This window comes from Helianthus annuus, chromosome 16, assembly GCF_002127325.2.
Source record: "Helianthus annuus cultivar XRQ/B chromosome 16, HanXRQr2.0-SUNRISE, whole genome shotgun sequence".
Taxonomy (NCBI): Eukaryota; Viridiplantae; Streptophyta; class Magnoliopsida; order Asterales; family Asteraceae; genus Helianthus; species Helianthus annuus.
Window position 1 is genome coordinate 23317477 of NC_035448.2, and position 16237 is coordinate 23333713.

General features: G+C 33.7%; 1 protein-coding gene across 2 annotated transcripts; it reads left to right on the forward strand.

Moving 5' to 3' along the window:
- On the forward strand, positions 1 to 15832 carry LOC110915321 (V-type proton ATPase subunit a2). 2 transcript variants are annotated; one of them, XM_022159997.2, is made up of 18 exons: positions 1 to 369; positions 1406 to 1450; positions 2852 to 2974; positions 3089 to 3196; positions 4166 to 4276; positions 4374 to 4547; positions 5083 to 5220; positions 5300 to 5407; positions 5551 to 5658; positions 5829 to 5977; positions 6535 to 6688; positions 7857 to 8017; positions 9105 to 9311; positions 10285 to 10468; positions 11344 to 11427; positions 11537 to 11730; positions 14116 to 14175; positions 15369 to 15832. In XM_022159997.2, exons 1-18 carry the CDS (start codon positions 214 to 216, stop codon positions 15571 to 15573), a joined length of 2469 nt encoding a protein of 822 aa, XP_022015689.1. In that variant the 5' UTR covers positions 1 to 213; the 3' UTR covers positions 15574 to 15832. The 2 variants fall into 2 exon arrangements, with proteins under 2 accessions (XP_022015689.1, XP_035841999.1); XM_035986106.1 differs by lacking the exon at positions 1406 to 1450 and having other exon boundaries at positions 159 to 369.
- Positions 15833 to 16237: the final 405 nt, after the last annotated feature.

A 16237-nucleotide genomic window follows, 5' to 3' on the forward strand; every position in this document is an offset into this window, starting at 1 on the left:
ACCAAAATACATTTACTCAAATCCCGCGAAAAAATATATAAAAGAAACGATTATATCCCAGAGAATTCGAGAAGAAAAAAGAGGAATCGAAGTAACGTGTCTCGCGTGAACAAGTTACGTGGTGAACTGATGAGACTATCTGACACACAACAGAAGCCGATCAACACGGAACGGTGACGTCATAAACAGATTCGCCGGAATCAACTGTAACCGATGGCGGAGCACGGCGGCGGAGGAGGAGGATGTTGTCCGCCGATGGATCTGTTCCGTTCAGAACCGATGCACTTAGTACAGATCATCATTCCTATCGAGTCTGCTCACTTGACTGCTTCTTATCTCGGAGATGTTGGCCTCATTCAGTTCAAAGATGTACGTACAGTTTGTATATCTCTGCACGATTATTATTATTGTGATTATTTGTCATAGTTATGTTGTTTTTTGGTGCATTCGGATGTATATTATGTTGTGTTTTTGGTGCATTAGGGTTTTACAGTGGTTTTAGTTTTAGTATTTGAGAAACTTGATTGTTCCAGCTGAAAGTTGTTGACTAATTTTGAACTGAATAGTTCTTAGAACAAGTTTAGACGTTTTTGATTTGCTGTACTTAGGGTTTTACAGTGGTTTCAGTTTGATCATTTGAGAAATTTGATTGTTCGAGTTGGAAGTTGTCGACTGATTTCGGCTTTGTAGAGATTGCATGTTCCTAATCATGTATTTTGAACTGAACCGTTTAGACGTTTTTGGTTGACTTTGTTTAGTAAACATAGGGTTTTAGAGTTGTTTATATTTTATTTTGAGGAAATTTGATAGGTTAAACTGGAAGTTTTTATCGACTGATTGAGCACAAGTGGATTTTCTCGGCATAAGCGACTTTATATATTGTTATGTTTCCTAAATCTGATGTGAATCGCTCAGATTTCCGTCGCATAAACAAATATGCATATATATGTGTATTCTAAACTGAATAGCTCATAGGACTAGATCAGTATGCTATAGTTTGTTTCATTTATGTCTATGAAATTTATAGTTATCATAGACGGACATTAACTTTACACTTTTCTAGTTATTATAATAATATTTTTGTTTTCGGTCATGTGCAAGGAGTTGCCTATTGAAAATTTCAACTAGACTGAAGCCATTTATCTATGTAAAGAAGGGCTTAGGTGATAAGACTGATAAGGAGAATTTGATTTAAAAGATCATGCTTAATCCTACCGAAAGATAAGAGGCTTAATTTTTAATATTTACATATAAAAACATTTCTGCAGTGCTCCTATCATTTCCACCTGGATGGGTGGAAAATGTTTCATTTTGTTTTTTTGCCTTTTTTCACTGATATTCTTCAGATTCTTATTTCTAATATAACTAAGTTTGTTTTTAATATTTCATTCATTGGTTTCTGCAGTTGAATGCAGAAAAAAGCCCTTTCCAACGAACATATGCTGGCCAGGTGAATAGTTTATGTTCCTCTTTATGCTTTAACGAACCTTTTATAGCTGCACCGACTTTCTAAATGTAAGAAAAGATTTACCTTGTGGAAGTTCAGATAGTAAAACTGCTGTAGCATATTCGTGCAACTGATGGCACCCAATTTGCCTTGCCAGAAAAACACCCTTTTATCAATTTGAAATTAGGGGTCCATGAATGGTTTTCTTAAGTCATGCTACACAGTCTTGTAGAAATCTCCTAATAACGTTATTGTACTTTATGTTTATATATATGAATAGCTGGATATGACGCCCATCAGAAACTTAAGCACCTCCTGAGTTATGAGTAATGCATTTCGTTATAAATGAGTCACTCCGTGACAGCTATACAATGTGCTCCAGTGTTCTATCTTTTAGGTAGCAGAATAGCGATAAATGCTCAATGTTAGCTTCTAAAAAAAATGCATGTTGGGAGTTTTCTATTTTCTACCATCTACTGCAGTACTGCTTGAGTGCTTGATTGCATTTTTATTAGGGCTGCAAACGAACCGAACGAACACGAACAAGGCCTTGTTCGTGTTCGTTTGTTAAGGAAATACATGTGTTCACTAACAGTTCATGAACACTTACCGAACAAGATTTTATGTTCCTGTTCGTTCATTAAGGAAATGAACTTGTTCGTGTTCGTTTGTTAATTTTAGGTACCAAACACAAACGAACGTTCATGAACGCACACGAACACACATGAGCGTTCATGAACACAAATGAACGCAAGCGATGAAGCGAACACAAACAAGTGTTCATGAACACAAACGAACGCAGGCGATGAAGCGAAGACAAACAAGTGTTCATGAACACAAACGAACACAAACAAAGGTTAATGAACATAAACAAACACAAGCGAACATATATTAAGTTTCGAATAAAATCAGCATCACAAACATTAAATGGATCCACCCACACACATATAAATAAAAATTAAAAACTCCACACACAAACAAATACAAACGAGCACGTTACCGAACGTTCATGCACATAAATGAACGAACACGACCTCTGTTCATGTTTTCTTTATTTAACTAAACGAACGAAATTTCTATGAACTGTTCGCTGAAAGTTCCCGCCAATCGGTTCATGAACTGTTAGCTGAAAGTTCCCGCCGAACGGTTCATGAACCGTTCGCTGAAAGTTCGGTTCGTTTGTAGCCCTAATTTTTATTACTTGAAAAGTACCAAAAGCATATCTAACATTCTTAATTTATTAGGGATTTTCTTTATTGTGTTTGAAATTTTGATAAGTTATATTAAGTTAACGTGGGAGAGAGATTTCACGGTTTGTATGACTTGTGAAGTACATCACTGCCTGCTTCTAATTCTGTGTGCGAGACACTTTACAAAATATTTTAACTTGCTCAAAATTTGAAGATTAAAAGATGCGGAGAGATGGCACGGAAATTGCGGTACTTCAAAGAACAAATGTCAAAGGCGGGTTTCACACCCACGGTGAAAACTGATGGAAAAAGTGATATTAGTCTGGATGACCTAGAGGTATATATGAATTAATTGAATTTTGGTGTAAATGCAGGAAAACTAATCCTTAACGAGGCTCATCCTCACCATTGTTTAGGAGATTGATATTTTTTTAATGATGGCTATTTATAGGTAAAACTTGGAGATCTTGAAGCCGAGCTGATTGAAATAAATGCAAACAGTGAAAAGTTGCAGCGTGGTTACAATGAGCTTGTAGAATATAAACTTGTCCTACAGAAGGTACATAACTCTATTATTTCTCTTATAGGCTAGTGGCAACACGATTTCGAGGAGTTTCCTTGACCAATTTTCATGACTTTCGTTTTACCAAATTCACTTGATTTATTATTATTTTTAAACTTTTATTGCATTCAATATTACTACTACTACTACTACTACTACTACTACTATTGTAATAAATTTTTTAATTATTACATGTATTGGACTATGTAGTTATTATTGGCGATATTGACCGATATTTGGCAATATTTGACGGATATTTATCACCGATATTCCCGATATCAGTACCTTTCTTTTTAGTTCTACCATTCGTCTTTTTTCTTATTGCTGCTATTAGTGTTTTAAGTTTTAATTGTTAATTATTAGTGTTAAATGTTGGTGTTTTTAGTCTTAATCAGTTCCAGCTTGTTACAATTGTTAGTGTTTTGCAAGTTGCGAAAGGTTAATTTTTTAATGGTGTGATAGTATACTGAATTCTTTGTGTTAAATTGGTATTTATAAATTCTGCATGATATTAAAATTACTGATATCCTACCGCCATAACCTATATCTCAAATATCGGTCCTTGACCGATATCTGATATTTTACCGCATTAACTGCATATGTTCGATTTATTCTAGTTATTGTTTTTTGTTATTATTATTAATTTATTATAGATAAAAAAGATGGGTTTAGGAGATCTTTTCTCATGATATTTACCCATACTTTGTGTGATTAATATGGTGATTCAAGTTTCATCCCAATGTAATGTGCCGACAATCTGAAACACTGGCTTTGATTATTTTCTGTAAAAGTTATTTTAACAGCATGTTTAAAGCTCAATTACAATAATATATGGCTATTGAGGGCTTCTTGTATGCGTGTGCACACACATATTCAGCATATATTTGTACCCAATCTTTCGCCTCCAATATTTACACGTGATACGGTAAATATCCTGCATTAAATATTTTTCAAATTGTTCCACAGGCTGGAGAGTTTTTCAAAGCTGCACAAACCAGTGCTGTAGCTCAACACAGGGAAGCTGCATCAGATCAGGGTCCTGAGGAATCTTTGGAAACTCCTCTTCTGACAGATCAAGTACATATCATGATATAAATTCATTATATTTTATTGTCTTTAATAAGTGTAGTTATTTTATCTTAAAATGGGTTATATTTCTGATGAATATATGTAGGAATCAAAAACCGACCAAGGGAAACAAGTTAAACTAGGGTTACTTGCTGGTCTTGTGCCTAAAGCAAAAGCTATTGCTTTTGAAAGAATTCTATTCCGTGCTACAAGGGGGAATGTCTTTTTGAAGCAGGCTGCTTTGGTAGAAGCTGTTGTCGATCCTAGCTCGGGAGAGAAGGTTAATGATACATTTCTTCTAGGGCTGCAAACGAGCCGAGCCGACCCGAGCTCGACTAACTTATGAGAGCTCGAGCTCGGCTCGGTTCGAGCTTTGTTTTTAAAGCTCAAGCCCGGCTCGTTGTTAGTTTCTCAAGCTCGAGCTCGGCTCGTTTATTATCTATTAATTAATAAATTAATTAAAAATAATATATAAATAATAGACTTGTTTAGGCTCGCGAGCTCAATAAGTGAAGCTCGGGCTCGTTTACTAAACAAGCTTATTTTTAGGTTCGGGCTCAGCTCGTAAACAAGTTTAAATAAGCTCGGCTCGTTTACCAGGCAACTTTAAATAAGGGGTAAACGTTATTAATTAAATATTAATAGAAACTAATATTACACCAAGGCTCGATAAGGCTCGACGAGCCTGACGAGCTTCACATGCTAGGCTTGAGCTCGGGCTCGTTTACTAAACAGGCTTATTTTTATCCCATTGCATTAAGAATATTGAATAAGTTCCATTATAGAAATGTCAACATGTGCATACCACTCTACAGGTTGAGAAAACTGTATTTCTAGTTTTCTTTTCTGGAGAAAGAGCAAAAACCAAAATCCTCAAAATATGTGAAGCTTTCGGGGCAAATCGTTACCCTTTTGTTGAAGATGTTGGTAAACAAGAACAGTCAATAACTGAGGTGTGCTACAACCTTCTTCATTAGTCATTTATGTTACTTGTATTACAAGGCATTGATCATTGATAAATTACACTTTTAGGCATCTGGAAAGATATCTGAGATAAAGACAACAATAGATGCTGGCCTTCTACACCGTGGCAACCTGTTACAAACAATTGGAGAAGAATATGAACAGTGGAATCTTCTGGTACGTGCTGTATCAATCTTTCCACGAAATTTGTCCTTGAATTTTATGTCTACTTACTGTGTTTGTGATCATTAATGATAGCACATGCTATATGACCTTTATTTGTGTTGATAACTTAACTTTGTTTGTATTGCTTCTTTCAGGTGAGGAGAGAGAAGTCTATTTATCACACTCTAAATATGCTCAGCATTGATGTGACAAAGAAGTGTCTTGTGGCTGAAGGATGGAGTCCCATATACGCAACCGAACAGGTCTTTTTCAGATGGCTAAACATTTTTCTGTTTGTGTCATATCTCATTTCAAATTACTTATTTTCAGGGAGATTAGTGTTTCATCAGTCTCAGATTTATGTGGATTAAATTTAGGCGTGTAAAAGTGTTTTTTAATAAATCTAAGTATATCATCTACCTTCTTTTTGCAGATTCAAGATGCACTGGAGCGGGCAACGACAGATTCAAACTCACAAGTTGGTGCCATATTCCAGGTTTTGCACACAAAAGAGTTACCTCCAACCTTTTTCCGGACAAACAAGTTCACTGATTCCTTTCAAACAATCATTGATGCATATGGGTAAGAGTAACTTTACTTCTTCATTGGCCCGGATATGGTTTTCAGTTATTTATTTATGTAATACAAAACATTTTTTTCACAAGACTTGAAACTGATCAAAATCCCTCTCTACTATGTATTTGACATGAATTGTTGTATGAATTTAACAAATGTGAGAGTAAAGTACACGGATGGTCCTTTTGGTTTACCAACATTTTGGATCTGGTCCCTAGCTCTCCAAAAGTACACAGATGGTCCCTGTGGTTTGCACTTTGTAACACATTTAGTCCCCGGTCAACAAATCTAAAGGTTTTAGCATGTCCAAGTTAGGGACTAAATACGTTACAAAGTGCAAACCACAGGGACCATCCATGTACTTTTGGAAAAAGCTGGGACTAAATGTGTTAGAAAGTACAAACCACAGGGACCATATGTGTACTTTTGAAAAGCTAGGGACCAAATCCAAAATTTTAGTAAACCACAGGGACCATCCGTGTACTTTACTCCAAATGTGAATATTGTAGTTGTTTCCTTGTTATTTTCCGTACTGGCAAGTGTTTAATCTGCTATTGCTGCAGGGTTGCAAAGTACCAAGAAGCAAATCCTGGAGTGTATACTATTGTCACATTCCCGTTTCTGTTTGCTGTAATGTTCGGTGACTGGGGCCATGGTATATGCCTGCTGCTTGTAACTTTAGTTTTGATCTTCAAGGAAAAGAAATACTCCACTCAGGTAACTTGTTCACATTATCCTGACCTAATTTAACCGTTTTTCGGTTCTTCCTTTCTTTAATGGAGAAACCACATGAAATACTGTTTCCCATGTTTAGCAACCAACTTAACCTTAGACACAAAAAGAAACAAACTTACACTTTTATCTAGGTCTGCGAGCGAACCCGAACAAGACCTTGTTTGTGTTCATTTGTTAAGGAAATATATGTGTTCACCAACTGTTCATGAACACTTACTGAACGAGATTTTTTTTTCATGTTCTTTCTTTAAGGAATTGAAAGTTCGTGTTTTGGTTATTGGTTAATTTTAGGTAACGAACGTTCATAAACACAAACTAATGTTCATGGAAACAAATGAAAACAAACGGACACAAACAAGTGTTCATGAATAGAATAAATAATACACTGATACTTATTAAATATTTTATTTGTCAGAATTTTGAAATATTTAAATAAAACATAAAAAGTAAAAGCACTAACGAACTATTCGAACACAAACGAACAAGTTACCGAACGTTCACGAACATAAATGAACGAACGCGACCTCTGTTCATGTTCGTTCACGAAATTTCTTGTTCGTGTTCGTTCATTTATTAAATGAATGAACACAAATAAATGAACGAACACAAACGAACTTCCTGCCGAATTTACGAACTGTTCGCTGAACGTTCGGTTCTTTTGCAGCCCTACTTTTATCCGATTTTAGCTGTCAACCTTGTTTCAACTGCTTTTACTTGTTAATTGATGGTGTTGCACTGGTTGATGCTTTGCTAGGCTGCCAACCCCACATCAGATGTCACAGATTTTTGAAAAGATGTGAACTGTCTTTTTTAAAAATATATATTTTTTATAGTTATTAAGAGTCACTTTAAAACACCATGTAGAATATACGACATAGAAATGACAGACAAGATGCCATGTGAGCAATGTTAAAAATCAGCAGGAAGATGTCCTAGTGACCGAGAAAATCACATTCTTACAATTAGGAAATTGGTAATAACATGTAAGTTGGTTTTTATTTCTCATCTCATAAAGAGTCGGTTGCTACAAATCTACAATTCAAAAAGTGTGTAAACTGTAAAGTTGGTTTCTATTTTGTGTGGTTTGCTTTTCTTTAGTATGTGTGAAGACTAATATAGTTATTTTTTTATTTATTTTTTGTGAATACAGAAGCTTGGAGACATAATGGAAATGACCTTCGGGGGTCGTTATGTTATATTGCTGATGTCACTTTTCTCAATCTACACGGGGTTGATCTATAACGAGTTTTTCTCGGTTCCATTTGAGCTATTTAGTCCTTCAGCATATGTATGCCGTGATGCTTCTTGCAGGTACTCATCACCTTCACCCCTAAATCATATTCTTTAAAGATTAAATAAATCATTGTCGTTATAGTTATGTTTTTGTAATCATACATAACTATCAGTTATTGGTAAAAAATAAATAATGGACACGAGTCTTTGCACGTCATACTAGGCCTGTAAATGAACCGAACGAACACGAACGTGTGCATGTTCGTGTTCGTTTAAAACCTAAACGAATAGTTCACGAATGTAAACCAAGATTAACAAATAAACATAACTAACATAATTGAACATAACTGACCACACATAAATAGATATAAAGTAGTTTTTTTATATAAATTAGTAATTGATTACGATAAGTTCAATCCGAAAGCCCAATTACAAATTAGTTATTTTTATGTCAAGTAGTTAGAAATGTCGTTTAATGTTCATGTAAATGTATAACTACTTATGTATTTACTTAAATTTAAACGAACGTAAATAAAGGAACATAAATGAACGAACACAACGCATGTTCATGTTCGTTCATTTAGTTAAATGTACAAAAAGTTTGTTTATATAAATAAACGGACTTCTCGCCAAACAGTTCACAAATAGTTTATTTCACGAACAGTTTATTTTACGAATAGTTCATGAACGTTCGGTTCGTTTACAGGCCTACGTCAAACCAACCTGACATGACCTAAATTTTGAATAACGTTACAAATTGACCCGTTTAACCTCTGCAGTTAATATCGCTTATCGGTCCCCATGTAAAATATCGAAATATCGGTACCGATCTTATCGGCGATATTGACCGATATAACTGATATATCACTTATATAGTTATATTTGACAGATATAACCAATATATCACTGATATTTGACCGATATATCACTGAATTGGTGGTGTTAAATTGCTATATATAAATTCTGCATGATATTAAGATTACCGATATCTCACCGAGATGACCTATATCTCAAATATCGGTCCTTGACCGATATCCGATATTTTACCGCATTAACTGCATAGTTTAACCCAAACACGTTTTGACCCGGAACTCAGTCCACCTAACTTGCCCATCTTGAAATCTCTACTTTCACCGCATCTTATATTTGCCTCCTTTTTGTGCAGTGAAGCTACAACAATTGGGCTGATAAAGGGAAGGGATACATACCCATTTGGTGTGGATCCCGCCTGGTATGGGAGTCGAAGTGAGCTGCCGTTTCTCAACTCCTTGAAGATGAAAATGTCGATCCTTCTTGGTGTAGCACAAATGAACCTTGGGATAATAATGAGCTTCTTCAACGCGTTGTACTTTGGGAATTCTGTAAATATTTGGTTAGTTTTCTGTGCTAGTATCGTTATATATGCATATGATGATTGTATCAACCTTCTCTGCTTCATATGGTTTAGAGAGTTCTTATGTTTTTACCAATTAACATTGTTTTACAATTTGTAGCGGTTTAACATCATTAATAATGAAAGAAGGTAAAAGAAGTACATGGATGGTAAAAAAAGTACACAGATGGTCCGTGTGGTTTACCAAAATTTTGGATTTGGTCCCTAGCTTTCCAAAAGTACACGGATGGTCCCTGTGGTTTGCACTTTGTAACGCGTTTAATCCCCAGCCAACAAACCCAAATATTTCAGCATGTCTTAAGTTAGAGGGACAAAATGCGTTACAAAGTACAAACCGTAGGGACCATCTGATAGATACCAGAAAATGAAAGGCCGATTTATTGAATATTAAGATAGTTGGCCCGTTTCGAGAGAGGATAATCTTCAATACAAGACACTTGATAATCAAATTAAACAAGACATAAAAAACTAGAATAGGAATTAGAATACTGAAATAAGAAATAGAGAAGTTATTAATCCTAAATTTCAGCCTCTTGACTTTGACTTTGACTGGGTTTTGACTGAACCTTTGACTGGAATCGTATCACCATCCATGTGACTTTTGGTAAAGTTGAGGACTAAATGCGTTACAAAGTGCAAATCACAGGGACCATTTGTGTATTTTAAAAGCTAGGGACCAAATCCAAAATTTTGGTAAACCACAAGGACCATCTGTGTACTTTACTCTAATATAATGTTACTCTTCTTCCACCCATTCAGTTGCCTAATCAAATTATATCTTACGAATCACGTGCTTGTACTCACACGCATATCAATTACATCACTTTGAAATCATATATTATATCCACGAGTAGTTAGTTAATCGATTGACATCGTTTATTCCATGTCCAATAAATGCATAGAATGTGTGTATACAATATATATAAACAATACATTATATTTTAACTTTCAGGTTCCAATTTATTCCCCAAATGATCTTTTTGAACGGTTTGTTTGGATACCTTTCCATGCTCATCATCGTAAAATGGTGCACTGGTTCAAAAGCTGATTTATACCATGTAATGATATACATGTTCCTTAGTCCTACTGACGAACTTGGTGAAAACCAGCTTTTTGCAAACCAGAAAACTGTTCAGGTTCGCTTTTTTCCTCATGATACTTAAGAGTAATGTTATTGTATGTATATGTTTTAGCTCTAGCAGGTCGAATACACCAAATTAAAAAAATTAGGGAACGGGTCCGATTAGTCAATAAATGTGCAGTGTACTTTTAGTGTATACAACTTTAGGGGCAATTTCATATATACACCTACAAACTTGCAAAATATCATAACCCTTGCAAAATTATAAATATCATATATACCTTTATAAAGTAGTTGAAATATCATATATACCTAGTTCACTAAAAACAATTTAATAAATGACAATTATACCCTTATTTTTCTAAAACTTTGAAATCTCATATACCCTTATTTTTCTAAAACTTTGAAATCTCATAATTGACCTTTAACTTCAAACGTTATATTTACTCATATTTCTAGCTTAATTTATTTAGCTTAATTATTATATATGGAGAATTCTGTTGTTTATGGGAAAATAAAAAACGGGTAAAAATAAATTTAAACTTAAAATGTGTTATATAAAAATATGAAGTTAAAAGATGAGCATATATGATAACTTGAAGTTAAAAAAATAATGGTAAAATGATTATTTTTTAGACTGTTTTGACAAATTGGGTATATTTGATATTTTAACTATTTTGTAAGGTCATATATGATATTTTTAGTTTTGGTTGGGTATGTATGAAAATTTTCAAGTTTGTAAGGGTATATATGAAATTAATCCAACTTTATAAGTCATCTTATGCAAAAATTTAGTTAGTTGTTGTAACAAGTTAAAAAGTCGTCTTGTGCATAAGTGTGCTTCTCCTCATGATACTTAAAAGAGTAATGTTACTGCATGTATGATGCTTCGTATTGCTGAAACAATATTACGAATTGTTACATTAACAGCTTGTGTTGCTACTACTATCCCTAATCGCCGTTCCGTGGATGCTGCTACCTAAGCCGTTCATTTTAAAGGCACAACACAACAGGGTATACCTTTTGTTTCCTTTCATGCACACGCATTCAATCGGAACTCTCTTAATTTTTCCTAAATTCCTTTTTTTTTAATTTCTTTGGCATTTTGTTTTCATGACCTTAGACACACCAAGGCCAGTCCTATGTACCCATTGCAGGCGAAGACGAGTCATTACAAGTGGAGGCAAGTCATGATTCCCATGATAATGAAAAATTTGAGTTCAGTGAAGTATTTGTTCATCAACTCATTCATACGATTGAGTTTGTACTCGGGGCAGTATCGAATACAGCTTCGTATCTTCGTCTATGGGCACTCAGGTATGCTACTACACCTCTCAATATAAACCAATAATGTTGGTTAAAAAAGCTAGAGGCGTGACTTCTTTTTATTTTCATGCGAGAACTTGAGAACTCCGATGGAAATTCTATTTCATGCGAGTTTTTCAGCCAAATTTTGTACAAATGTAGATGAACATTTAACTAAGACATCTATAAAAAAAATTAAAAAAATAGCCTAGCGTTCATTTATGCCAGGTTTTTGATCGCTTACAGTGTTGTAATCTTTTTTTACAAAAACATATAACGTCACCCTTTTGGCGAGTTACACTTATGTAAATTGTTGTTAACACTGATGGAAATTTTTAATTTTTTAAAAGGTTGTATAATTTAAAAAAATTGCGATTTTTTTATAATAACTTTTCTTTTTAAAAAGTTCTCGCGGTTCTCGCAACTCATGACATTTCTCATTTTAACCTTTTCCTATATATATGTATGTGTGTGTGCGCGCGCGCGCGTGCGGGCGATCGGGTGTGTGTGTGGGGGGGGGGGTGTGAACCAAAGTTTGTTGGTTCTTTTAACATTATTTCTGCTTTTTGGTAATGATTTGGAAATTTAAATTAGAGGTGTAGAGGTGTTAATTTCATCTCATTTACTTATAAATATGAATGTGTCAATTTGGGTTGTAAATTTTCTCAAAACTGGTCAAACAAATAGTTTAATTAAATGGAGAAATGAGAATAAATCAAATGGGTTGAAGTCACCCACAGTCTATTTTTAATGCATATAACCTCCTAAATCGTTTTATTCAAAGATTTAGATTGTTTTTGTAATAATGCATCAACTATTCATAACAAGATTGACGAAAAAGTATATTCAGGGCAATCCAATCCAACCCATTTACTAACCCTCCCCGTCTAAGAGCGTAACGTTGGTGTATTAAAAATGTCACGTTTCAAGCGAAACCTAGTTTGACCCGTCACCCAAACCTCCCCCATGTTGCAACCTCTACTTCCATTGTTATTATTGTTGTTATATTTATTACAAGTATTATCGTTGTTATTATAATTATAGATAACTTTAGTTGTCTTTTTTTTTTCCTTTTACCCTTCCAACTTTCAGCATTGGCACTTACAACCCTTCATTTTTTAAAGACTTTGTAATCTAGTTTTACCTTTTACGTGCTTTTTTTAATGTACACGTCGGTATAAATCCAAGTTGATTTACGTTTTGACGTAAATTGTTTTCGCAAATGAGTAGGCTCAGGTATAATAAGTTTTTCGTACTTATTTTATGTACGTTTTCAGTTAATCTACGTTTTGACATAAATTTTCTAAAACGAGTCGGGTCAAATATAATATATTTTCATTAGACGGTATAAAGAGTTAATTTACGTTTCGATGCCGCCGCAACTTGGCGTACCATTCTTTAACTTAAAAAAATAATTTTCTTACGTGCTTATTTTTATGTACGGGTCGGTATAAATCCAAGTTGGTCAACGTGTCGAGTTTCGACATAAATTTCTTTCGCAAATAAATCAAGTCATATAAATTTAAGTTGGTTAACATTTCGATGTAAATTTCTTTCGCAAATAAGTTGCGTCAAATATAATACGTTTTCGTGCTTATTTTTATGTACGTTTTCAGTTGGTCTACGTTCTGATGTAAATTTTGTTTGGAAACCAATCGGGTCAAACATATTACGTTTTCATTAGACATTATAAATTCGAGTTACTTTACGTTTCGATGCCGGCGCGCGGGGGGAAATTTACTAGTTATTATTATAAATAAGATTGTTATTATTAGTGTTGTTATGCCACAATGGTTATGGTTTCAGGAACGATATGGCCTGAAAACGACACTCATTTTCGCTACCATTATATATATATTGTTGATCAAGGATGATGAATAGTAACTTTATTTTTATAATAATATATTAGCTTTTTATTATTTTTTGTTTAATATTTTATAATAGTTTATTATTATATTTACTTTTAGTTACATATTTTTTTCTTTTTTTAAAACCATATATTTCTTTTACCATTTTTTATAATTCCTTTTTCTTTTCTAGAACATATATTAGTTTATCAATTAATTTGATGCTTCTTTAGTAATTTACGTTTATAACTTTTTTTTTTCTAAACACTTACGTACGTAGTTGTGCTTGATTTTTTCACTCGACATTCCGTTCTAAGTTTTGTTAAAAATGAAGTTGTACTCAAAATAAAGTTCTTTTCTTTGGTATCATAAAACGGTACGATGATAAACTAAACTGTTCTAATGGTTAGACTTTCTAAACAGCATGTTTTTATTTTCAAATCACGTTTGTTTTACATTATTATTTGTCTGGTTTCGCCGCAACGCACGACGTAAAAAAACTAGTTTTCTAATAATTTCGACACTAATAAATCAACAATCTCCTTTTCAGCTTGGCACATTCAGAGTTGTCAACCGTGTTCTATGAGAAGGTTCTTCTTCTTGCTTGGGGGTAAGTTAACCCTCTTTCTACCTTATACTTTGTTACTTTATTTTACTAATGTTTTGGGTATGCTTTAGTTGACTATTCCACAAATGATTCGGGGATACATCAAATCTACTAAATGTTAGGAACGTAAGACAAATAGTTTATTTCCATATGTGATACATAGAAAGACAGGGGCACGCTAACCGTGAGAACCGCATGATGCACTTGTACGTAGTTTTATGTAACCGTCTCATGTACTACAGTTAAAGCAAAACGGACAGGTGTTAATGTGATTCTTGCATAATTCTACTTAAAAAACACATCTATATAAATTTTTTTCAATGAAAAAAAGTTGGGATTAATTTTATATATACCCTTACAAACTTGAATAATTTTATATATACATATACCCAACCAAAACCAAAAATATCATATATGCCCTTACAAAATAGTTAAAATATCAAATATACCCAATTAATTTTTTTTTTGAAAAGTAAAAAAAAAAAAAAAAAAAAACAAACAAACCCAATTAATTAAAAACCATCTAATAAATAACCATTTTACCCTTATTTTTTCAACTTCTAAGTTATCATATATACTCATCTTTTAACTTCATATTTTTATATAACACATTTTAAGCTTAAATTATTTTTACCCATTTTTATTTTTATTTTTTCCCATGAACAATAGTATTCTCCATTTATATAATATTTAAGCTAAATAAATTAAGCTAGAAATGAGTAAATATAATATTTAAATAAAGGTCATATATGAGATTTTAAAGTTTTAGAAAAATAAGGGTAAAATTGTCTTTTATTTAATTGTTTTTTATGAATTGGGTATGTATGATTTCAACTACTTTTTAAGGGTGTATATGATATTTATAATTTTGCATGGGTGTATATGTTATTTTGAAAATTTGTAGGGGTATATATATAAACTTTTATTAATTCATTATTCTTTTCTTTCTAATCTCCAAATTTTGGGGGGATGCTTCATATTTTTTTAATTTTATTTTATGCCCGGCGCTATTTTCCTTTTCTCTTACGGGTCAAACAGATTAAATAGGTGAATTCAAAAAACAGCAAAACTGAAAAGGGGTTGAATGTGTCAAACAGGCCAAAAGTCATCCTAGGTGTATCCAAGATCATTTTATTTCAAAATTGGTTTATTATTGTAACAACATAGTTCTGTAAACTTCTGTATACGATGTGCAGGTACAACAACGTCATCATCTTTATGGTTGGCGCAATCGTGTTTATTTTTGCAACGATTGGAGTGTTACTCGTAATGGAAACTTTAAGTGCCTTCTTACACGCGTTAAGACTTCACTGGGTTGAATTTCAAAACAAGTTTTACGAGGGTGACGGTTACACGTTCCACCCTTTCTCCTTCGCATTACCCGGTGACGAGGATGAATAAATCATGTTCTAAGCGGCAAGGTCGCTCTATCCCCATATTCGCATAATGTTGTGAACTTCTCTTTTTGCCCCTGTTAATAAATAAAAGGACGATTTGTTGTGGAGGGCAGGAGTGAGATTTCACAGCTATGTATTTTCTTTGTTCTTTTCTCAGTGTTGTTGTTGAAAGCTGGGAACAACTGCATGTATATAATAACTTTATATTCAGATACTCAAGTAGATGTGTCAAAATTCTTATGAAGGTTAGTGTTTAGACGTGAGTTTTGAAACACATTTAAAATTTGTGACTTACCATGGGATTAGAACCCTCACTGGCCTTAGAAACAAAAACATTTGCTTGATGAGACTTCAACATCACCTTATGATTGGGGTGGGTGGTTAATCGCAAGTGTCTTTCTCTAACGGCATGCTATTATAATTCTGATCTCTGATCTCTGGGCAGCGAATTGCGATTTGAAGTTAAGGAATTCAGCCGTTCATACGCTTCTAATCTCAACAGTGTTTTACCTTGTTCCTTAGTGTTCCCTCGATCTTTGCTTTCTTGTTGCTACTCCAATCTGGTTGTTGGGGGTGATAGTACTACTTTGCTCTTAAGTTGGGTAAGTATTTTCAGAAGAGAACTCTTAAGTCTTAACTTCTATTATTTGTGTAGTTAACTGCTACCA

Excerpts from the sequence above, each read along its gene's own strand:
- LOC110915321 (XM_022159997.2), top strand. The coding sequence starts at position 214 with ATGGCGGAGCACGGCGGCGGAGGAGGAGGATGTTGTCCGCCGATGGAT. Across the intron at positions 5,659-5,828 it reads CCATATACGCAACCGAACAG|ATTCAAGATGCACTGGAGCG; the intron begins GTCTTTTTCAGA and ends TTCTTTTTGCAG. Across the intron at positions 8,018-9,104 it reads TGCCGTGATGCTTCTTGCAG|TGAAGCTACAACAATTGGGC; the intron begins GTACTCATCACC and ends CTTTTTGTGCAG.